The sequence below is a fragment of the Sugiyamaella lignohabitans genome, chromosome D (assembly GCF_001640025.1).
Source record: "Sugiyamaella lignohabitans strain CBS 10342 chromosome D, complete sequence".
Taxonomy (NCBI): Eukaryota; Fungi; Ascomycota; class Dipodascomycetes; order Dipodascales; family Trichomonascaceae; genus Sugiyamaella; species Sugiyamaella lignohabitans.
This window is the reverse complement of record NC_031673.1, coordinates 2,028,299-2,052,293: the sequence shown is the minus strand read 5'-3', so window position 1 is coordinate 2,052,293 and position 23,995 is coordinate 2,028,299. Positions and strand designations below refer to the sequence as shown.

Sequence of the window (23,995 nt, the reverse complement as noted above, 5' to 3'; positions counted from 1 at the left end):
TTTCTCTGACTGAGAACTGTCTGCGAGCTTTTACTCCGAGTACTAGCCTCAGAACAAGCTCTAATTTCTCCGCAACTCCAACCAACGGGGACAGCAGTCGCCACACAAATGCGGAACTGGCACCCCAGAACCAGTTTCCCGACTTGCTAGCACACCCCCCACCGCTTGCTGGGACCGTAGACGCCCGACTCGAGCGTAGCGAGAGGAGCCACGGGGTCTGGGGCGGAGCCCCAGCCGCCGGAGGCATGGCCCCCTGAAGCGAGATCGTCAACGTGCGGCGCTGATGTTCGAGTTTTGAGCAAGACCCTGAGTGAAGAGAGACATAAAGAGCCAGACAATGACGACAATTAGAGCTGGAAAGAAGAAAGGAAAGGGGCCAGTTGCACCAGTGACGGCCCAGGATCACTTGGAGAGCGGAGTGACTGAAGAGGATCATGGAGACCGTTGGATCGGGTCCGGAGACGCTGCCAAGGCTCTAAGGTTCTATCAGACAGCCAATTCGCTGTATAGGAAGGCAATTGCGCTTGATCAGGGCCAGTCCTGGGTCAGTAAAGATTCTATCTACAATATCGCGAGAATGCAGTACATGATATTCATCAAAGTAGTGAAACCAGGTCTTCTACCGGAACTGGCGCCTTTACTCAATCCAGAGACCAATCCCGCGGAATCAGTGATTGCTCAGGATATATCAGTTATTGTTCAGACTCATGAACAGGCATTGAATGCCAGTGCCGAGCCAGGAATCGATCTTCTTTACAATTATGCTCAGGTGTTAGTAGAAGCAGGCGAGGAAACGGACCAGGCTCAGTGGTTTGTGCAAGCTGCAGAGGTGTTTGACCGGGTTCTCAGTCTGCAAATAGCCAAGTTCACGGCTCCACTGCCAACATATGACGACTCGGTTGCAACTCAGGACGTTGATTCTGATGATGACGATGAGGATAGCAATGATTCGCGACCAACACCCGCTGTCATTCTCGACACCCAGCAGTCGTTTCTCCAGTGTCTTACTTATCTAATAGAGAGTTCTCGAGACGAAACTACTCCTGAGACGGTCCTAATACATGTAGAAACCGCCAAATCCAAGGCAGACGAGTTGCAAGCTCAGATCTTAGAACTCATTGCCAAGTTCTCGACTGCTCCAGGAGCTCCTATTGCTACAGCCCCAACTACCAGCGAAACAAGCCAGAATCTGACACCAGATCAAGTGGAAGACGCTGTAGTATGCATTGCAAAGTACAAATCAGCTCTTTGTACCTCGCTCGAGGAGCTTGTAGCAGTGTGGTCCGACCCGTCACTGCCAGAAACCGCTCACCGGTACCTGACCCAGGCCGATGCTTATCTCGACACTCAAGAACTAATTCCGTCAAGCACACCTCAAGAAGACGCTCATAACACACTCTGGAAAGCATATTCACTAGCAGCATCACTTTTAGCAAAAGCACCACAACCTGCCAACACCCCCATTCTCACTAAACGGCGGATCCTGCTTGTTCGCGGTGACATCGACTGGCTAAGAGCACAACTCAATACTGCTGCTGCCATCAAAAACAGACCAGTACTTCTCCGCAACGCCGAAGTGTACTACCAAAACTGTATCAACGTTCCCTCTCTAGCCCAAGACCTCGACAACGAGCTCATCGTCCGCGAAGCCAGCGTCAAAAAACAGCTACTCCAGGGCATCCAACCCGAGTCTATCCAAGTCCCATCTCTCACCCGCATCCTCCACGATATCAGACAACAGGGTCTCCTGCCGCTGTAACGGGTGGGTGGGTCATGCCACCGGCGGCTGGGGCTCCGCCCCAGACCCTGGCTGCTCCTCTCGCTTCGCTCGAGTCGGGCGTCGGGCGACCCCAGGGCACGCTTGGTTCTCAAATTGGTCGAGTATATATCGTTACAAGATTTATTTGGCTTGATATTCAAACATTTCATGTTTGTTCTCTCTTCAAAATTCGTCCATCCCACCTCTCATAGGGCCTACGTCTTCCAAGTATCAAGGGTGAGTTCAACACTGTCCCCCGTTCCCAAGATTAGCAGACCAATTACTCATAAAAATTGAAGCTATTACAATTCTACCTGTTGGAAGCACATTGAATGTGATACTGGCGTCAAAGAAGTAGGGTTGCCAAGCTGCTGGCTGTGTTATTGAAGCAGTTGTAAATGTTTGGCATCAGCTTTTTGGTCTCATTTCAGCACTAATAAACTTTCCTAACAATGGAGCATTTACTGGGGGTGAACGACTCATATTCCAATAGAACTTCGATAGCCAGTGTCGAGTTGACTCATTCCAGAAGTTGGCCTTTGACTATCATAGCACTATTTCTACTTCAGTGAATTTAGGAAGTACACGGGTGCCAGTCTAATTAAACTTTTCTCAATAGTCACCCTCATCTCTATTATTGATGCATGCTCCGGCTTTCTATCGAGCTTCAGAATTTCAGATCCCTCATTTCCTTTTGGACTAAGCTCTTGAGCCCGGCAGTGCCAGTGCTGTGATGATTTCACTTCAAGCTTCGAAAACGCTTTTGAAAAATGTTTGAAAAGACTCGTCCTGATTCCACCTTCTATTCTTCCTCTGAGGTAGTGAATACTTGAATACTGGCTTTCTAAATTTTATTTGATGGCCCGAGAGTTGGAACCTATTAGATCCCACAAAGATATATTTCTAAGCAAGTTTGTTTGATTTATAGATCAATCTGGGGAGATCAGGCAATTCATATATCAAGCATACCGAGTGATGCTCTTTAGTAAAAATAAAATCATGTACGCTTCTTTAAATCGAAGTATTCGTGGTGAATTGTCTTATGACCCTGCGAAATCACTATTTTGTCTCTCTGCCTTTTAAAGAGTCTACTATTAAAGAGCGCACTCCAATGCCTTGGCCAAGTTACATCTGACTGATATGTCTAGTGTTAATATACTACACAGCCCTGAGGGCATCTATCTACGATAGCACAATCAAAAATATTAACCAAGTCAAAAACAACTCGTTCACGAACCCCAATATATATACTCCTCGCCAGTAATAAAACTTGTTAACAGACTCTGCGAGCCTGCAACCCCCCCTCCGCTCGCGAAGCGAGCACAACCAGGGTCTGGGGCGGAGCCCCAGCCGCCGGAGGCCGACCCCGGACCCCATAAACCGTCCCCCCTGAGAGATGACGTGTTTATTGACATCATCGCAGAATTAGTGTGAAACAGGTTTGACCATGAGATTCATGCCAGTCCAGAACAGGCATGCCAGTTAAAGATTGCTCGAGACCGAAATGAAACGAGCGGCACCGTTGCTGGTGACTGACAGCCGTAACTGCAACAGTAATAGTCCCGTTTGGAAACAGCAATTTAACCGTGGATTGGCGCGGATTTTCCCGTGCATGCAGCAACCCCCCCTCGCCCCTCTTCCCCGCCTGTTTGCGGAGAAACAGCGTGTGCATTTTGCCCAAACAGGCAAGAGTTCGCTGCTCCCTCGACACCCCACCCCCATATAAATACAAATGCTGCTGTCGGTGCAGATTTTCTGCTCCTCGACACTTCCTCAACAACCTCCAAATCAACCTTTTTCCTTCCCTAACTCTATCTCTAGGTAAGTTCACAGGCCACTCCCGGTGGAGGACCTGCCTCCGGCGGCTGGGGCTCCGCCCCAGACCCTGGTTGTGCTCGCTTCGCGAGCGGTGGGGGCTCCCCCGACATTCGACTCGAGCGAAGCGAGAGGAGCTACGGGGTCTGGGGCGGAGCCCCAGCCGCCGGAGGCAGTGCCTCTCCCGTGCGGAAACACGATTCTAACGATTAGTGGGGTTTTTGTAGTGTTAAACCTTATTCAGTTTTAGCTACGAACTCAAAATTCTAAAGTGGGGTGAGACTGATCGACCCTAGCCCAGAAGCTTATAGTGAGATTAGCGAGCCTGAGTTAGTCAGCCAGCCAACCAAGCAGCCGTTTGGAGATCGATCAGGGGTTTGTTATGATCACAGCGCTCTAATCCGGGGTACAGAGTTTGTATTTTACGTGTGTTTTACGTTAAGAGTCTCGTTTGAACCATTTGTACTCCGTTTTTCAGCCAGTTTGTGAGTTTATTGCCTGTTTGGGTTGTATTATAACCGGTTTATAGAAGTGGAGCAGGTATCGCTAGCGCCAGTTATCTGGTTTAAATTGCTACAACCGTTTTAGCCGTTAGATCGAGATTGTTAGATCGGGATCCGGGTTAGAGTTTTACAGACTGATTCAAGGGGTGAAAACGTGACATGGGCCTGTGGAACAGACTACGTTCGGGGTCCGAGGTGTCTCGACAACCGCCGTATATCACGAGTTCGCAGGTGTTTGAGAGAACCCTGTCGACTCCGAACTTGGCAGACCCTGCTCAACTCAATGCTCTTGATAAGCGCCATGCCGAGATTCTAGCGTGTTTTTATCTGGAAGACACTCCTGCATTGGGTCTGTCGAGAACCAGTTCTATTAGGGCCGCTACACCTCCTGATTATAAACAATTGGCTCCTGTAGCGCCTCGGTATCCTATTCATCCTCGTGATGAAGAGGGTAAAGAGCGTTTGCCCGGGTATCAGTCGTCTATCAAGAAAAGCGGCAGTTTAGTTCGTAAAATGGAAGGCAGTAATCCATTCAGACCTGCTACTAAACGTAGTTGGACATCGGTTCATGTGGTGCTTAATAACACTAAACTCGATATTTACAACATTTCATCTCGTAAAAGCACGAATTCTGGCGGAATTGGATATAAGATCGGAGCTTTAATTCGGTCGTATACTCTGCAATATGCAGAAGTCGGCCTGGCTGTGGATTATAAGAAACGGCCGTTTGTGATTCGACTTCGAGCTGAAGGTGAACAGTTTTTGCTTCTTAGTTCGAGCGAACAAGAATGTGTCGACTGGGCTCATGCTATTCAGATGGGTATTGATCTGGCTCTGCCTTTAGACGAGCGAAAGATCCCGCTCAACCAGTCGGTTCCTCGTCGGTCAAGAAACAGAAGAAGACGGTCTGAAGCCAGCGAGCCTTCTGACTCTTCTCGCCACCATCAGCGTCCTCGCCCTTCGTCTACAATTGAGACTTTGTCTACTCCATCATCCTCTTCATCATCATCATCTTCAACTTCAACATCTACAGATTTAGCTGGCTCGGATTTGCGACTTCGACCGTACTCTACTACTATGAGCGGTATGAGCAGCATGACTAGTCTCAGCAGTTTTAGTGCCATGAGCGGTGCAAGTGATACCATCGGTGGTATTACGTATAATCAGAATAGTTTCAGTGGAGTCAGTGGTCTGAGTAATTCTAGTGGCATGAGCAACAATCGAAACAGTTTTAGTGGCATGAGCTCCATCAGTCCTACCAGCAGTCGAGTCTCAGTAACGTCTAATCAACCAGGGTTTCTAGTAGGTGGTGGTGCTGCTTTTTCGGGACTCAGTTCTGCATCCAGTTCTGGTGCTATTAGCACTATCGACTCACGACTGCCACCGCCTGCAAATGATTCTACCTCTCGTCCTAATTTTGCTCACCGTCACCATGGTCACCTTCCCAACATTCTATCGGTATTTTCACACCACGGCCAGCAAAATCCCAATTCCACCTCCGAAACTTCCAATACCGACTCCAGTATCACCAACATTAACACCAACAACGATATCAACAGCAACACCAGCACTACTGATAGAACCACTAGCAACACCCCATCAGCCTCCAGCTCGCTTTCTAATCTTAGAAGAATCACTTTCTCTCTTCCCCACCATCCACACAAACACACAAAACCAACCACTGTCGAAACTAGTGAACCTGAACCTTCGTCATCTGGCGATTCAACTCTGACTCGCAGCAATACATCTGTTTCTCTTGTATCTACTACACCAGCTCCCGAAGATACATACGACGAAGAAGATACAGCATTAAACCAAGAACACCACCGACGGTCTCTATCGACTTCGGAAGCACTTAATGCCCCTTCTTCGATTGTCTATAAATGGAACCCACGCCGTCACCACCGCCGAAATCACGCCAACTACGCTGCAAGATGCCTCCCACCACTCATCTCAGACGCACCTTGGCTCAACAAAACCGTTATTTACAAGGGCAAGAAGTACAAAGTGGGTCACACCACTTTAGAAGAAGTCAGGACTCACCTGTCTGTGCCCATTTACTAAAGCCTATCTGCATAGCAACTTATTTATCACTCTCTGTACTATATATTACGAATTATGATCGATTTATCTCAACACTTCCGGGTTGTGGTCTTGCCTCCGGCGGCTGGGGCTGCGCCCCAGACCCCCTGGCTCCTCTCGCTTCGCTCGAGTCGTTGCGTCGGGTGCCTTGCTGCCCTGCTTTTGGCTGCGGTGACCTTTCGCCAAAACCGTGATTTTGTTCACCAGAAATCAAACTATCAAAAAATTGATTTGACCAGAATTGAAACATTCTGCTTATTATAGCCTCTACAATACTAACTATTACTAACTAATACAACCACTAAAAGAGGTCTTTTTCATCTGAAGACAAACTTGGCAGCCAAAAGGTCGCTTGTTGTCAGACATGTAGGTACGACTGATTCCCGGAACGTCAGAGTAGATCTCAGTCCTGGGTGCCCAGTATTGAGCTTAATTCTATCTACACGGTCAGACAGTTAAAGGAAATGGTTTGCAAAAACCAAAACCTAGCATTAAACCCGTCCGTGATAATTGATGTTAAAGAGAAAAAGAGAAAAAAAAGTTCTCTAGAATGCAGATATGGCTCTATTTATACTGGAAAGTTTCAGGCAGGGTAACGTATTTTGCCACTATTTATCCGTCAGTCTCAACCGCCATCTGCAAGAGAACGCGCATATCAATATCGATCTCAACTCGCGTCTCTCTCTCTACAGAGTTGATTTCTGAATCAACTCATAATTTATTCACGAATTTCTGTCTCGCTGCAATCCAAAAACCATAGAAAAGCATTTGGAATTCAAAACTCAAATCTGAAATCAAAAAACTTGAAGAAAAAAAAAAGCACAACTCGAAATGACTCGAAGAGCACCGTTAATCCTCATTGAAGGACTGGACCGAGCAGGAAAATCGTCCCAGTGTGAGATTCTCATCAAAAACATAGCTCAATTGAGCAACGAGACCGGGTTTCAAGAGCCTCAATTACTGAAATTCCCTGACCGAACTACTGCTATTGGCCAAATGATTAACTCATACCTGACCAACTCATCCGAATCACTTTCAGACCAGGCTATCCACCTGCTTTTCTCTGCCAATCGATGGGAAGTTGCACCTCGTCTGATCTCACTTCTTGAATCTGGGGTCCCTGTAGTACTTGATAGATACGTGTACTCAGGAATTGCGTTTTCCGCTGCCAAAGAGACTCCAGGCATGACTCTTGACTGGTGCAGGAACCCTGATATCGGGCTCCCTGCACCCGACCTAACTATTTTCCTCGACGTCAGCGAAGAAGTGGCACAATCGCGAGGAGGCTACGGCCAAGAACGCTACGAGAAACTCGAATTCCAGCGCAAAGTGCGCCAACAATTCCACACCCTCGCAACCACAGCCCCCCCTGGCCAATGGACCGTCGTCAGCGCCGACCACTCCATCGACGCTGTCAGCACCCAAATCCTGGCCCACGTCACGCCTCTCCTCACGACACAGCTCGGTCCCATACAGAAACTGAAGTAAAACCTCCCCGACCCACCCTGCCTCCGGCGGCTGGGGCTCCGCCCCAGACCTTCGCGAGCGACTGCGACCGTCCAAAACACAAAACACAGACCCAACCCCCGACACCCGACTCGAGCGAAGCGAGAGGAGCCACGGGGTCTGGGGCAGAGCCCCAGCCGCCGGAGGCCGACCCCTACCGCCCAGGGTCCACAGTGCATGCATACTAATTTATTTCTGCATTGCATGATGCAATGCAGGTGCAAACATGTGGAGCACTGAGGACCCTGCTTTGAAAGTCGTTGGATTGTCAGGGGGAGGTGAGAGTGTGGAGAAGGAGTTGAGGGAGGGAGGGGGAGGTATGGCACGAGACCGATTGCTCGTTTTGGGAGAGATTGGGCAGAAATGCAGTGGTTGAGCGGAATAGGACCGGAGAAGCATGGCCCCGCATGCTAGACCGAGCGATCCGCCTGATAGCAAGCAATTTAAGGTTAATGGTGCGAGTGGCGCGTGCATCTGACCCTTGCTAGCGAAGACATAAAGAGTAGGCTGTAGCCGCCTATTTGTTCTTTTTACCTATTTCTTTTCTACCCGATTCTTTTTTTTTCTTCTACCGTGTACTCACTATTTGCATTTTTCATATCAATTTTGCTGGTGTCTGATCGTAGAGTGACAATTCCTGTGAACTCTGCTTTGAATTGCAATTGAATTAACTCTCACTGTCGATAGTGAATTGAGAATTTTTATTTTTTTGTTGACTGAGCTTATAGCAAGTCTGTTCTGAAAGTGTCTAATACAGCAACGGCACTGAGAAAATTTTTGTTCAGGTTTTAATACAACTGTGAACATTGACATTCGAATCGCTCAAATATTTGAAGAAGCGAAGAAACGAAGGAACGCTTAATAGCATATCATGGCACACAATTCGTCTGGAGGGCTGTCATTGACCCATCGTGCAATTGCACTGGCCTCGTTCGCTGTGACTGTGTACTTGAACATCAAGTATGTAGCTGGTAACCGCCATCGTCTTGATAATCATCACACTTTCCACACGGACCACACTGCATTTACTGCCAATGTGTTTTTCATTCTTGTGTACTGGATCCTGCTGCATTTGTTGCAAGCTGGTTTCTTGGTTCTTCAATATGGAGAAGGCAGCAGATCGCTTGTACAAACTGCTGTTGATTCTGCCAACCCTGCCTCGGCCACTCTGTCTACTGCAGCATTGACCGACATTGGCTGGCATTTCACTCTGTTCAACATTCTCCATTCGGTATGGTTGTATCTGTTTGCTCGTGGTCATTATATCACCAGTGAAATTATTATTTTCATCAACTTTTTCAACCTGCTTGTTTTGTATGTCAGCCACAAACCATATGCCATTCGTCCTCTTGGACTGTGGGCCAAAGTCCATTTTCCCGCAGTGGCCATGCCCATCTCGTGGGTATTTTATGCCATTTTCTGGAACGGAGCTGCTGCTTTCCATGCTGAAGGATTCGTTGCCCGTATTGTTGCCAACGTCTTGATCTGGGATTTCCTTTTGGTTCCCGGATTGTTCTTGATCCTGTTCAACGACTGGGCTGTGGGATTCTCTTCATCGTACCTCGTCTGGGCCCTGGGTGTCGGCCAATTCTTCACTAAGGTCGTTGCCTTGCAATGGATCTTTGCCTTTGTCATTGCATCTCTGCTCTTCATCGGTAGTCTCCTTGTCGCCGTCAGCCCCAACTCCTCGCCCTTCGTTCGCGACACCGAGGCCCAAACCGCACCTGCCTCTGCCTCGGACGAGCGTGCTCCTCTTCTCAACTGAGGGGTCGCTACTTACTAGTGAACTAATATACTGATATACGGATAATTGTGGTAGGGGTGTGCCTCCGGCGGCTGGGGCTCCGCCCCAGACCCCGCTGCTCCTCTCGCTTCGCTCGAGTCGGGCGTGGGGACCCCCGCGTGCTGGGGTTCTTCGAGTGGTTTTTGACCTGTGAGTTAGTGGTAGAAAGATTTTCTCTTTGCAACAATAAAGAAGATTGTTCTGAGTGATCAGTGATAAACTGACCCTAGATTTTAAAAGTAATAGTCAGGTCTGACGGGATTTAAAGAGTTCTGAACAGACGCTGACACGGATCATTCGTTTTGGCTACTTTTGCATGCCAAAAGTGCCGAGACCGGAAACCAGCGAGCGCACCGACCGCTAAAACCCGACTCGAGCGAAGCGAGAGGAGCAGCGGGGTCTGGGGCGGAGCCCCAGCCGCCGGAGGCAGTGATCTGCAGGGGTAATCTGGCAGCAGTTGCGGGTCTAAACCCCCCAAACAGGCTCAGAAAAAGAATTGGGGGTCCAGAAGCACAGAGAGCCCCCAGACGCCCGACTCGAGCGAAGCGGAGAGGAAGAATGAGGTCTGGGGCGCAGCGCCAGCCGCGGAAGGTACCAACGGCTCCCGGCCGTGATCGGCAGGGTTACCCCTGAACATCGACTAACCGGAAAGAGAGTGAAGTTAGTGAGTTTTTCCGTTAGTTGGATGACAAGTTGGGATGTTTGGTGGTTAGTAGAAGGAGAGAGATGGAGGGTGGAGGTAGTAATTGAGAGAGGAGATTCGGGGTCTGGTAGGTGGCATGGAGCAGATTCGGGGGTATGGCGGTTAGGGGGGTAGACACGCCAGAACGACACGACAGGTATGCAGGGATGCGGTTAACAGACTTTGTTTTGAATGACACCCCCTGTTTTGTTAAGGGGTAGAAGACATACATCCTTGCACCAACCACACAGTGGCTCTGAGTTTATACAGTTCGCATCACCGAGACAGACATCTACCACGAGGAAAAAGTGGGATATTGAGGTGATATTTGCAGTTTCAGGTTCAGACAGCAGGTTTTGTCGTTAATTGATACTGGATTTACTGTGTCGCGAACATATTTTTCGCCTGTAATCGATCGGTCACGTTCTGAGTGATACAAACAGTGTTGAAATTCTGTTTGAACGAGTAGTGATAGTGACTGTTTAGCCGGCTTGTTTACAGAATTTGTGATCTAGCAAGACTCAGTTGGAATTTTTTCTGGATTTTTCAGCCTGAATATTGTTCTGTCGGCTCGTATTTAGAAGGTCCGCGATATCAGAAGATTGTTAGTGGTAGAAGTGTTTATTCAGGATCCAAGTTTGATCTATTTCTTATTTCATATTCAAGTGCGGGTGCGTGTTAATTTGAACTCCACTTTTTGGTTTGATTTGATTAGATCCTGTGTTTTTCTGCCATGTACTCGAATCAGCAGAACGGGTCTGGGCTGTTCTACCAGCAACAGCAGCAACAGCAACAGCAACAGCAGCAGCAACAGGCTGCGTTGTATCAACAACAACAGCAACAGCAGCACGAACAACAGTTTTATGATAAACAACAACAACAACAGTATAATCGATTCTACAAACAACCTGCCCAACATAGTGCTCACTCGCTGGCGTCGAGTTCGTCGCAGAATGGAGCATCGCAACAGCCACAATCTCAACAGCAACAGATTCCACAGCCTCCACCTCCTTTTCTGCAATTACCAACTCCAAGTCAAGCGTCTCTTCTCGCTAGTCAGAGAGTGACCGCCAACTCACCAAATTCAGGGGCTGGTCCTCAGTTTGGCTCGCAGCAGTCGTCTCCCACCCAGCATTTTGACCAGGTAGATTTCTCACAACAGCAGCAGCAGCAACAACAACAGCAGTTGCAGTATCAGCAGCAGTTACATGCCCAACAACAGCAGTATCTTCAGCAGCAACAGTATCTCCAACAGCAGCAGCAGCAGCATCTCCAACAGTCGCAACAACAGCAGCTTCAGCAGACTCAGCAACAACAACTATTACAACACCAACAACAGCAGCAACAACAGCAACAGCCTCAAATAACTCAACCTCCACATGTTCATTATGCCTCAAATGTTGGACAGCAACAACAGCAGTTCCAGCAACAGCACATGCAACAGGCGAATAATGGAGGCTCTCCATCAGCTACATCTCCTAGTTTGACCTCTGACTACGTCGTCTTTGAAAGACATCCTGAACAGTTTTCACGGGCTACTCAGGAGAAAGCGGCTGCTATTAAACTGCGAGTTGAGCATTTCTTCAACATTAATGTCAATCATGCTATAGAGCGGAACCAGCGTCGAGTCCAGACAGAACAGTCTCTTGCCAGAGACCGTGGGTCTGAAGAGCGGAAAAACCGTACTCTGACCTCACTCGGCAAAAAAGAGTCGTCTTTCTTGCGTCTTCGTAGAACCCGTTTGTCTCTAAATGACTTTACCACTGTCAAGGTTATTGGTAAAGGAGCATTTGGTGAAGTGCGACTCGTTCAGAAGAAAGATACTGGTAAAATCTATGCTATGAAGACGTTACTCAAAGAGGAAATGTATAAAAAGGACCAGCTGGCCCATGTCAAGGCGGAAAGAGATGTCCTGGCAGGATCAGATTCTGCATGGGTGGTATCTCTTTACTACTCATTTCAAGACAGTCAGTACCTGTATCTGATTATGGAATTTCTACCAGGAGGAGATCTCATGACAATGCTGATTAAGTACGATACGTTTACAGAAGATATCACGAGATTCTACATTGCCGAGTGTGTATTAGCTATTGAGACAATTCACAAGCTTGGATTTATCCATCGTGATATCAAGCCAGATAACATTCTTATTGACAAGTCTGGTCACATCAAAATATCCGACTTTGGTCTGTCTACTGGGTTCCACAAGACTCATGACAGCAACTACTATCGCAAGCTGCTTGAAAATAAAGACGCCAATGGTAATCCTACTGCCCCAGCTGCACCTACAGGAGCTGCTCGTAATAGTATGATGGTCGATGCCATCCACTTGACCATTTCGAATCGACAACAGATATCGACCTGGAGAAAGTCGCGTCGTCTTATGGCATATTCGACAGTTGGAACTCCCGACTACATTGCTCCCGAGATTTTTATCCACCAGGGCTACGGTCAAGAATGCGACTGGTGGTCGCTAGGAGCTATTATGTTTGAATGTCTTGTCGGATGGCCACCATTCTGTTCTGAAACGCCCCAAGAGACCTATCGCAAGATTCTCAACTGGCAAGAGACCCTTCAATTCCCGGACGATATTCATCTATCACCGGAGTCCGAAGATCTGATTCGACGACTGCTCGTGTCTGCTGAACACCGATTAGGAAGACACGGCGGAGCTGACGATATCAAAGCACATCCATTTTTTCGTGGTGTTGACTGGGATTCGATCCGCGACTTCTCAGCACCATTCATCCCCCAACTGTCGTCAGTCACCGATACCTCGTACTTCCCAATCGAAGACCTCGAGCAAATCCCCGATTCACCAGCCATGGCGCGAGCTCAACAACAACAGCAACAGCAGCAACAACAGGCCAATGCCGACCCCTCGGGCGCCAAAAAAGATATCCGCGAAGACCTGCCCTTCATCGGCTATACCTTCTCGCGCTTCGACTACCTCACCAAAAAGAACGTGCTCTAACCCGTCTCTCCTACTGCTGTATCTCAATAAATCATCCCTAGACACTGGCTCCAGGCGGGGGTCTGCCTCCGGCGGCTGGGGCTCCGCCCCAGACCCCGCTGCTCCTCTCGCTACGCTCGAGTCGTTTGCGTCGACGGTCCCAGCCAACTCCTGCGAAGCAGGAGCTACGGGGTCTGGGGCAGAGCCCCAGCCGCCGGAGGCAGTCCGACCCCCCTCCGGGACCCTGATGCGGCTGCGGTATGGGAACGGTCGATGCAGAGTCGAGCGCCGATCATGCCAGTGGAAGTTAAATTCGTTTGTGAGGTTTGAGTAGGTCAACTGTGTGTGTATTGTTACTACAGATTTAAGTGTGAAATTAAATTCAGAAAAAAAATGGCGAATCCACGAGGCGGCCTTAGTTCCTCGTCGAAATCTACAGCGGGATCCACCTCGACTCGCGGCAAACCCGTTGGTTCGTCCGCTGGCAGCGCCAATTCCGCTAGCGGTCCTTCGCAGACGTCGCCCCAGTCCACGATAGAACCCGAAACTGTGGTTGATCCGGTAAGTACGAGCAACTGAACGACTTCACTGACCCAGAAATGGTGCCAGGAACTGGTGAGAAATTTTTTGGGAAAGAAAATGCGAAGTTTGGATACTGGGTAGGATGGTGGAGGGAAGTGAGAGTGACGGTGGTACTAACTTAGATGCTAGCTCGATTTTGAGACTCTTCCTTTGAGCGCGTTACGAAAGTACCGTGCTGTGAACAAACTGGCGGTGTCATCTCCACAGACTTTGTCAGGATTCATGCTCGAGAGTCCAGTCGGTCGCCGGACAATTGCGTATAAAAACTCGAACCGCATCGCCAAATCGGACGCTGCTTACCAGATTAAACGCCATTTCCTGTCTCAAGGTGTCCGTGAAAGCGAGGTCATTGTTGATTTTATTTATAGTGTCAAACGCCAGGACCGTGCTTTCAAACTCCAGTTCTCGTAAACTGTCTACTCAGCTGGCTTGGCAGCCCTAGCTGCCTCGTCTCTTTTTGTCATAATTATTATTTTTATTATCTTATTTATTTTTTTGTTAATGCTCTCATGTTTATTATTTATACTCTTAATAAACCTGTCTACTTATACTACCTTTCCCATTTATTTTTTTTATTACTCGTGCTAGATTCATACTCGTTTCTGGATCTGACTGACTGGCGGGTCCAGCTCTCATTCGTCCACTGTACACCTCACGCCTGCCTGCCGGCCAATCTGCCGGCCTACCTGCCTTCTCTATAGTGTTTCCAGCCTCTATAGCTATCTACCGATTATGCAAGATGCTCGAGATTGCATGTGTGTTTTTGCATTACTTACTCTCGTTACCCGGCTTTGACTATGACCTGTTGGGATTCAGGGGTGCGTCGTGCGGGAGGACCTGCCTCCGGCGGCTGGGGCTTTGCCCCAGACCCCGTGGCTCTTCTCGCTTCGCTCGAGTCGTTACTGTGGGGGTTCAGGCACAAGAGTGAAGATGGTGATGAGTTTAAACAGGTGAAGAAAGGGAAATGACAGGTTCTGGCAACTATTATTATTAGGCCGGGTAACTGAACTCTGAATCAAAAAAAAACTGCTGGTAATAGACTGGTGTCATTCTCATTTCAGGTCAATAAATAATTATTAGATGAAAGAGAGCTTTAATAAAAGCTATTTATTATTTTATTGTATGTATAAAACTCCTTGAAGAGCCACTTTATCTGCTTTCAGAGACTTCATTTTACAAGCAGGGTTAGGGCTCGAATGCCGCCAGATATAGAGCAGGATCCGGTCCGAAATGATAGTCTGTAGACTACAGTTGACTTGATAGTGGGTGAAATAGTAGTCTGACTCGCGGGGTAGTACTGGGCTTGATCTCTATCTATCCAGTCTTTTTACAGCATAAAAACAACAGCAATAGCTGATTTATTCCCGAATTTCATTTTCATCCTGATTTGAAGGTTTTGGTGTGATAGCATCATACATTACATTGTAACTGGTGTAAAAGGTGGTACTATAGTGATATTTCTCTACAAAATTTCGATTTCGAGTCTGATTCTGGCATCAGAGTACAAGAAACCATGGCTGATTCGTCGACTATCACGTTTTTCGTCGTTCTGGCGGTAACGTTTGTGGTTATGAGATACTATCTACTGTCTCAACCAGCAACATCAGCCAGTGCTCCAGATACATTAAACAGATCACGGACGACACCTCCTAATCGGTCGAGACACCAACAGAACACTGCTGCTCAGCAGGCTGCTGCTAATAGCATTCCAACGCGAGCATCGCCTGGTTATAGAAGACCTGTCACTCAAAGCATGGTCGAGGTGGTCCAAACACTGGCTCCTCAGTTGACAATCGAGCAAATTCGCTACGATTTACAGAGAACAGGATCTGTAGAAGTGACTGTTGAACGATACTTGTCCACTGGAACACTTCCCTTTCCTCCCAGTGCTCCAGTGGCAGCTCCTGTCGCATCCACCTCTGCATCGACATCTGCATCGACCTCGTCATCCCCATCTCCCGGTCCCTACAAAGACCTCATCAGCAAATACGATCTCACAGAAGCAGTCAAATCCAACGCCACTACCCCTGCTGCCGACACTCCTCTCCCCAAAATGAAATGGAGCACCGACAAACAAGAACGCCAGGCCCAGCTAAAACGCCAGCAGCAAGAAATGGTCCTACGGGCCCGCCGCAATCTCGAACTCAAAAGACAGCAAGCGAAATGACCCTCCACCCACACCCCCACACACATACGTAGATAGAATTCACGAAACTAAGACCACGTCCACGGGATGAACCTGCCTCCGGCGGCTGGGGCTCCGCCCCAGACCCCGTTGCTCCTGCTTCGCAGGAGTTCACGCCGGGTTTCACCCGCCAACTGGCGACCCCCACGCCCGACTCGAGCGCAGCGAGAGGAGCAGCGGGGTCTGGGGCGGAGCCCCAGCCGCCGGAGGCAACACCCACCCCCTGAAAAGAACCCTGTCGATCCTGGCACCGATCGGCACCAGGGTCCAGGCTAGCCCAGAATGCCCGCGGGTACTGTCGGGGTTTGCGAGTTAGAGGGTACAGAGAGGTGCTTGTTGTTATTTATAGGGATAGTTGGAGAGGGAGGGGATTTTAAGTTTGAGTGGGTGGCACGTGACTAGAGGTTCCGATTTCGGCCGAGTGGGTGGCCGAGTGGGTGGCCGAGTGAGGGGGATAAACGTGGGGAGGATTAGCTGGATCGTCTGGCAGCGAGCAAGGAAGTGGTAGGGGAGAGCTGGAGAGCGGTTATGAGGTTGTTTTTGAGCTTATTTTGGAAGTTGCTATTTTGGCGTTTTCAGAAATCGAATTCGAGCTGGACGGGGTGACGAGGTGACGACAGGGTAAATAGTAGACGTGCTGCCCGCCTCCCCGCATTTTCGTACGTTTATAGTTCGGCAGCAGCGAAGGTCAGTCGGTCAAGCAGTCCTAATTGTTCCGAAATATAACGCGGCAGAAGCATACCTAACTGGCCATACTGAAACTTAGTTTCCCTTTAACCTTGACTATTTGGGATATACTTCTGTCACTAGGTTTCCTGGTCACTGATAGTTTACAAAACACACAGACCTCTTGAAAAGTGCCGAGTTGGGCATATATTTTCGTTTGAGATCCAGTGAGTTTGGCGGGGTGCAACATAGCAGACCTAATACACACGGTGAGTTGCGACATAAAACAGATATAAGTAGCAACAAAGTCTAAACTGTGTACAACAAGGCTGTATCCGAGGGGCCAGGGAGAAACGAGCAGTGCTCAATTGGACAAGGACTGAAAGCGGTTACTTCTGGTTCAGATCATTACCCCACCACCAAATCTGCTTTGTCTGTATTATTAAGTGGTCGTTATTGTCTGTGTTGTTAGTGGATATTGTCATTTTGTGCTGAGTCTAAATTTGGCCATACTCAGTAGAGATACAGGTGTGTCATTTCTTAACCACCAAACTGGGTTAAGAAGAGAAAATAAAAAATCGAAAGAGGAAGCACAACGGAATCGTGTTGTGCTTGACGTCGAACTGGCTGAAATGCCTTCAAAAGCTTTCGATATGGACGAGTTACCGCAATCGATATACAGTCCAGTAGAAAAAGCACCGTCGATTCCGGCGGGATATTTATTCAACTTTCTATCCCCCAGACTGAGAGATGATATTTATAGGGAGTTACCAAAAGATTTAGTAGCGCATATTCAGGCTCGTCAGGAGAAGTATCATGAAGAGATTGTTCAGTTTATTGAGTCCAAAGTGACTGATTTTTTTGAATACTGTCAGGAAACAGTATTGACGCGGCGAATGGAAAAGGCCAGACTAGAGCTGGAACAAGAGACTGAGCTTTCTGCTGCCAATGCCATTGATACTAGTATAGGAGGTGCTGGTGGTGCTGGAAGTGAGATGTTGTCGGATTCGAACAACACTTCTGCTTCGACATCTGCCAGTACGAGTCCTACATCCCGTAAAGAAAAGTTGGCTATGAGTAGTTTACAAGTGCTTTCCCATCCAAGGTCGAGGTCGAGTTCACCTGCTAAACAGTTTGCTCAACCTATTTTTGATAAGAATGGAAAGCCACTGAAATCTAGTCTTGCCAAGCCCAAGTCTTCGAATTCTTCTTCCGAGACGTCTTCATTAGGATCTTCGCCAGATAACAAGCCACATAAACGGGTAGCATTTGCTTTAAAAAACAACCAGGTCTCGGTCTTCTATAAAGACGACAGTGATGATGACGGTGAATATGACGATGGCGACTATTATAATGATGACGAACTTGAGCAACAGCAGGAGGAGGAAGAAGGATCTTCTACTGATGCTGACGAAGATACCACTAGTGGTAGGAGTCCTGATGTTACTAGCAATAGCAACAGTAGTAACAAAAGTACTGGCAGCACTAGCAACACCAGTAATTCCAGCAGGCAAGAACCTAAATTACTGGAATGGAAGGAAGACGAGGATGCACAACCAATTTATATTGGCAACAGAAATATCCCTATGAAGTTACCTGTAAAACAACAAACTGAAACCACCAGTGACGAGGTTAATAGCACGGATAACAGTAAAACAACAGCATTAGAACCACTGACTAATAATCACACTTCTACTGGTCCAGGTCCAACACCCAGCGCCACTGTTAAAAGCTTTAGTGGTAGTGTCAGCAATCCTGTTACTACCCAGTCACAAATCCCACCTCTACTTGCACCTGTTCCATTAACGCCTAATCACCTGGCAACCCCTCATAAAAACACCAAAACTTCAGCACCTGTATTATTTAAAGCACCACCTTCTCAAACAACCCCATTGCCATCACCAGGCGATGACCTACCAGAAGAAGAACCTTTGTTCGATTTTGACGAATCGCTATCCAACAGTACAGACCCATCACCACCGCATTCCGTTCCACTACCCGAGTCATCTCTGGGTGTAAATGCCACTAATCCAAACCCCAAGAGCATTATTTCCAGTCAAAATAATACTTCTAGTTCCAACACCGGTCTCCCAATCACCCCAGCAAATGCGACAAATAAAATTACTTCTCCCACTGCTATTCCTATTTCCAACTCGACATCTATGATATCTACTCCCATTCCCACAGGCAGCTTCCCGGCTCGAAACACAACCAAGTATCTTGTGGATGATTCATTACCAGGATCCCCAGGTGATGATGAGTTGCTTGACCCGGATGCACCATCCAATAGTGATGCCACATTCAAGGCTTCAGAGGCAATTGCAGAGTCGACTTATGGCAGTTCATTGCCAATAGCCATAAACCTGAATCAGCCACCTGCCAGCCTTGTAGCAGCAGCCAACAATTCCACGCCAATGGGTGGTATGGGCTCAGTACTAGACACTACCAGTAGTGTCAAAGGCAATGCACAGCTTTTGGAAATTGATGGCAGATACATATTGTCACCACCTCTACCGAAAGACGTCGAGCCCGACAAAATGAGCTTTTCACAGCGAATGATGTGGGAAGAGTACGGCCTTGGCACCAACTCCTCCCTTGTAAGAAACATTCTGGACGATTAATATGTTATCTGGGTAGCGGGGCTGTCACGATGTCTTGATATATATTTAACTTTCCTTCTTCTATGCTTCTATGTAACAATACATGATGTGTGATGTTGACGACTACCTACACACTCGGGAGCCACTGCCAGACCACTGCCTCCGGCGGCTGGGGCTCCGCCCCAGACCCCGCTGCTCCTCTCGCTTCGCTCGAGTCGGGCTTCAGGGGTCGAGGTGCTGGCGGGCTCGTTACTGGCACTTCACTTCTGAGCAGCCATACACCTTTTCCCAGTGGTAGCAATATCAGCACCAATACTAACCGTAGTAATCGTAATAGCAGTAATATCAATAGTAGTATCAGTAGTAGTATCATTAGGAGTATCAGTAGGAGTATCAGTAGGAGTATCATCAGTATTAGTATCAGTTATATCAGTAGTAGTAACGTTAAGAGGTAACTATCGTAACTATCAGTAGTGATTATCAGTAGTAACACTAGTAGAAATTATCAGTAGTAATATCAGTTATAATAGCAAATAGGTTCAACTCTGGTACCAGAGTAGTAGCAATATAGCTATAGCAGGAACAAGATAGATCAGTAGTACCAGTAGTACCAGTAGTACAAGTTGTGGTATTACTAGTATCAGTACTAATTGTACTAGCCAGCAATAACGACAGTAATAGCAGTAGCAATAGCAATAGCGATATCACTAACAGTGACACTAGTAATAGCAGCAACAGAGTCAGTAGCAATATCAGCAGTAGAAGTAGCAGCAGCAGGACACTTATTATTGCCTGATGCATGTACCCCTTATATTGCCCAATCCAACTGACGCTGCGGCGCAGATCAACTAATCTTTCACCAGCGAGCTTTGTAAGCTTATCTCTCATTTCTGGCTCCTCTCTCTTGACTTTAAATCAACACGGTTGACGTCTTTTCAGGAACTGAATTCAGATCAGTAAAGTTTTCGTTCTCGGCATTCCATTTGACGAACGAACAAAAAGACTGAGATGTCAACGGCTCACGGAGTAGAAAGTCCGACACAGTCGTCGTCCATAGCCCAGTACCCATCTCCAACGGCGTCAGAAGGAGGCGATATCGACGATGTCTGGGCATCCAGCGGAGACGAAAACAACCCGGATCCCGAAAACGGACCCCCAACAAACGAGGTACCCTCAGACCTAGTCCGTCTACGTCGAGACCATTTCAACACAGGATACATCGACGGCATCACCCAGACGAAAGACGAGGCTCTTCAAACAGGATTCGACGAAGGATATCCCATCGGAGCTGAAATAGGCCAACAGGCAGGCCAAATCATCGGATTTCTCCAAGGCCAAGGACTCCGTGATCTCGAACGAACAGCCACTCTCGAACTATCAGCCGAACGACTCTTCTCCAAAGAATACTGGACCTCATCCACCCAAAAAACCTGGCAAGGCGACACTCACCCGCTCATTGCCAAATGGACGACCCTCGTCAACAACCTGACCTGAGCGCAAACTCAGGGTGGGCCAGATGCCTCCGGCGGCTGGGGCTGCGCCCCAGACCCCGTGGCTCCTGCTTCGCAGGAGATGGCTGGGACCGTCGACGAAACCGACTCGAGCGAAGCGAGAGGAGCAGCGGGGTCTGGGGCGGAGCCCCAGCCGCCGGAGGCACGTCCCGTCCCCGTCACGTAATGAAATGATACAGATATGATTGGTTACACAGCTAGCGAGAGGGGGATTACTTGTCTTGGCCCTGGTCGGGGTTCTGGGCGTAGAAGAAGTTGATGGCCACGGGAGTCAGCTTGTTTTTGGCGGCCCAATCAGACGCTCCGGAACCAGGAACGCCCGTGCCCCAGTTGGCTCTGTTGTCGGATTCGAAGATCTTGGGAGTGTGCGACGACGCCTCTTTATACAGGATGAACACATATCTGTGTTTTCCAGTGGCTGGTGGAGGTGCTGGTCCCATATACGGAATCAGTTCATTGGCTTTCGAGAAGTCGACCACTGTATAATCGACGGACTCCGACGGTTTAATGCCGCTCACCACGTAGTGGCAGTACTCAGACCACTTCTTATCGCCCTTAGTAGGAGCATCAGGGTCGGTAATGACCAAAGTGTACGAAGCCGATTTATCGGTTTCATCGCCTTCAGTCAGTGTCAAAGCCACAGACGGTCTGTTCTGGGTCTCACTGGGTTTCAAAAGATTGCCAAGTGCAACCTCGGTATCCTTACCATATGTAACAGTAATAAGACCCTTGGGCGAAAACTCGGGCACAACTGGCAATTGTTAGTATCTGGTGGGGATGGGGTGCTGCCTCCGGCGGCTGGGGCGTTGCCCCAGACCCCATTGCTCTTCTCGCTTCGCTCGAATCGTTTCTTTCGTCGACAGTCGGTCCAAGCAATCTCCTGCGAGAAGCAGGAGCCACGGGGTCTGGGGCAGAGCCCCAGCCGCCGGAGGCACGGCCTCCACATACCGTCTGGCACGACCTCGTGCTTCTTCAGAGCGTCGTTGATGTTTGCAGAGATAGTGACCTGGAACGATTGGTTAGAAATGGGAGTCAATTGACACCAGAGCCTGGAGTCCGCCACTTACTAAAGGCATTCTGGAGGTTGGCAGCGGGGCGAAAAGTCTCGGGATGTTACGGAGTGTGCGAAAAGCGTTAAAACTGTTGGTGGCCGATATATTCCTTGCTGATACAGTGAGAAAAGGACGGAACATGGAACAGAAGAATCAAAAAAAACCAAACTACCGGGTGGGGATGGCCTATTTATAATTGAACTATTTTCCAGAACGCCTTGTATTGGACCACATCGGTTGCGAGCAAGGTTAGGTCTCACCGATAATTGATTGCGTCTGCAGCAGCAGGTGCACCTGCATAATCGTCGCTAATCAGTGGTGTGGTCGACCCCCGCTCAGGGAGTGGTGGGGGTGCTGGCCTCCGGCCGGGCTGGGGCTCCGCCCCAGACCCCGTTGCTCCTGCTTCGCAGGAGTCGCTGCGACGATCTATCGAGAATAAAAAACGACTCGAGCGGAGCGACAGGAGCAGCGGGGTCTGGGGCGGAGCCCCAGCCCGGCCGGAGGCCAGACCCCCACCCGCCTGCGGGTAGCGAGTAAGGAGAGGGGAGAATTGAGGGGTGGTGTGGGGTTTGAGAGGGGTTTAAGGTTTGAATGGTAGGTGGAGAGTGGGTGGAAAGTGAGCCGCAGGGGATGCGGCACGTGATCGGCCGAGATCAGAGATCAGGGGCATGAACTAATGCAAGCAATAGGTTGACAGTTGTAGCGAGTATTGCGGTTTGGATTTGTGGTCGTTGTTTGAGTGAGTCTGTGAGTGATGTCATTGAGTGAGGTGGCTGCTCTTCGTAAGGCAACTCTTCGTGCACATCCGGCTCCAGTGACTGCTGTCCAGTTCCATCCTACGGAGCCATGGCTTGTATCTGGTGATGAGGCCGGATGGTGTTTCTGGTGGTCTATCAGCCAGAGAAGACCCATTGCTATTTGGAAACCTCATGAAAAAGCCATTGTGACTGTGAAATGGATGTCTGACTGGGAATCAGACCCCAATTTCACGGATCAGAATGGGTCGCCAGCTGACCAACCAGCTGGTAATAATAGTAATAGTACTAGTAGTGATGCTGGTAGCGTGAATAGTGGTACTGGAGATAGTGATTCTGGTGCTGCTGATTTACCAGAAAGGAGTCGAAATCCGATAAGAAATGAGGGTACGTCCATTCTTCTGACGCATGGTCGTGATAACAAGATCAAGATATTCCGTCTGAATACTACTGATCCAGCAAGTGAACGGTATACCACTACAATTCCAATAGATTGGAAGGGTAAGAAAAGCCCAAATGGTAATTCTAACCCAGATGGTAGTAATAGCTGGAAGACGCCATGGATGGTTCATAGTCAGGATGTGAACGCCATGAACTTCTGTGCTGCCGCTGTATGTGGTACTACAATAGCAGTGCCTAATACACTTGATTCAGAGAAAATCGATATTTACCAATTGAGACCTGAATTTTCAAGGCCGTTTTTTGCTATTCAAGGGAAACCTGATGATACTGGTAAAAGCCAGAAAACGACATCATCTAATCCGAGTTCTGCTGAACCTTTTGCCCAAGTTGGAGGTTTTGATAATTTAGGAGCTCCTGGAATAGGGGATGAGGTGTTTGGAGATAAAAGATCAATTACTGGTACAGGTATCTTAATGGCAGTTATTCTCACCAAAACACATCTCATAGCAGGTTATGAGTCAGGTCATGTCATTGTGTTTGATATTACAACTTCTGGATCACCTAAACAGGTGTATGCCGACAAATCTCACCAGCATCCTGTACTATCACTTGTGTATAACAAAGTTGATGACACATTTCTGTCTTCGTCAGCCGATTCACTAATTATCAAGCATAGCATTTCATCTTCAGAGCCATTGCATGTTTTGAATACCAAGCACGTTGGACTGACATCTTTAGACCTGCGGTCAGATGGTCGCATTTTTGCTACTGCTGGCTGGGACGGGATGGTCCGTATTTATACGTATTCCAGCATGAAGACCCTAGCAGCGTTTCGAGGTTCGGAAGGACGACTGACAGACAAAACGGGCATCAACAGCGTGACATTCAGTCCTGTTCAAGACAGCGAAGATGATTCTAGCATACCTAAACCAAATGAGTCTGCTGAGTCTGCTACTGTTACGACGTCAACCAGACAGGTAGCAGCAAACAGCCTGGCCAGAGCCCGCCAGCGACGAGCACGCCAGTCTCACTGGATCGCTGTCGCGTCAAAAGACGGTCGTATCAGACTGTCAGATATTTATTAATTCACCAGCATTTAGAATAGCATTTTTACAATAGCATCTTGCACTTCGTAATAAACCAGAAATAGTGGGACCCC

At 48.4% G+C, this 23,995-nt stretch overlaps 8 protein-coding genes across 8 annotated transcripts; all 8 read left to right on the top strand.

Annotated features, from left to right (window-relative positions):
* Positions 1 to 337: 337 nt before the first annotated feature.
* AWJ20_5273 (Uncharacterized protein YNL193W) lies at positions 338 to 1,759 on the top strand (the record flags this gene model as incomplete). The annotated part of the gene is made up of 1 exon (XM_018882405.1): positions 338 to 1,759. One exon carries the CDS (start codon positions 338 to 340, stop codon positions 1,757 to 1,759), a length of 1,422 nt encoding a protein of 473 aa, XP_018736785.1.
* Positions 1,760 to 4,236: 2,477 nt separating this feature from the next.
* On the top strand, positions 4,237 to 6,141 carry AWJ20_5272 (uncharacterized protein; the record flags this gene model as incomplete). The annotated part of the gene is made up of 1 exon (XM_018882404.1): positions 4,237 to 6,141. One exon carries the CDS (start codon positions 4,237 to 4,239, stop codon positions 6,139 to 6,141), a length of 1,905 nt encoding a protein of 634 aa, XP_018736784.1.
* An 849-nt stretch (positions 6,142 to 6,990) lies between these two features.
* On the top strand, positions 6,991 to 7,647 carry CDC8 (bifunctional thymidylate/uridylate kinase; the record flags this gene model as incomplete). The annotated part of the gene is made up of 1 exon (XM_018882403.1): positions 6,991 to 7,647. The coding sequence occupies one exon, from the start codon at positions 6,991 to 6,993 to the stop codon at positions 7,645 to 7,647; it is 657 nt and encodes a 218-aa protein (XP_018736783.1).
* An 889-nt stretch (positions 7,648 to 8,536) lies between these two features.
* On the top strand, positions 8,537 to 9,430 carry AWJ20_5270 (uncharacterized protein; the record flags this gene model as incomplete). The annotated part of the gene is made up of 1 exon (XM_018882402.1): positions 8,537 to 9,430. The coding sequence occupies one exon, from the start codon at positions 8,537 to 8,539 to the stop codon at positions 9,428 to 9,430; it is 894 nt and encodes a 297-aa protein (XP_018736782.1).
* A 1,433-nt stretch (positions 9,431 to 10,863) lies between these two features.
* Positions 10,864 to 13,104, top strand: CBK1 (serine/threonine protein kinase CBK1; the record flags this gene model as incomplete). Its single annotated transcript, XM_018882400.1, has 1 exon — positions 10,864 to 13,104. The coding sequence occupies one exon, from the start codon at positions 10,864 to 10,866 to the stop codon at positions 13,102 to 13,104; it is 2,241 nt and encodes a 746-aa protein (XP_018736781.1).
* Positions 13,105 to 15,178: 2,074 nt separating this feature from the next.
* On the top strand, positions 15,179 to 15,832 carry CUE1 (Cue1p; the record flags this gene model as incomplete). The annotated part of the gene is made up of 1 exon (XM_018882399.1): positions 15,179 to 15,832. The coding sequence occupies one exon, from the start codon at positions 15,179 to 15,181 to the stop codon at positions 15,830 to 15,832; it is 654 nt and encodes a 217-aa protein (XP_018736780.1).
* A 4,292-nt stretch (positions 15,833 to 20,124) lies between these two features.
* Positions 20,125 to 20,610, top strand: YAE1 (Yae1p; the record flags this gene model as incomplete). Its single annotated transcript, XM_018882398.1, has 1 exon — positions 20,125 to 20,610. The coding sequence occupies one exon, from the start codon at positions 20,125 to 20,127 to the stop codon at positions 20,608 to 20,610; it is 486 nt and encodes a 161-aa protein (XP_018736779.1).
* Positions 20,611 to 22,433: 1,823 nt separating this feature from the next.
* Positions 22,434 to 23,921, top strand: AIP1 (putative WD repeat-containing protein alr3466; the record flags this gene model as incomplete). The annotated part of the gene is made up of 1 exon (XM_018882397.1): positions 22,434 to 23,921. The coding sequence occupies one exon, from the start codon at positions 22,434 to 22,436 to the stop codon at positions 23,919 to 23,921; it is 1,488 nt and encodes a 495-aa protein (XP_018736778.1).
* Between the last annotated feature and the right edge of the window lie 74 nt (positions 23,922 to 23,995).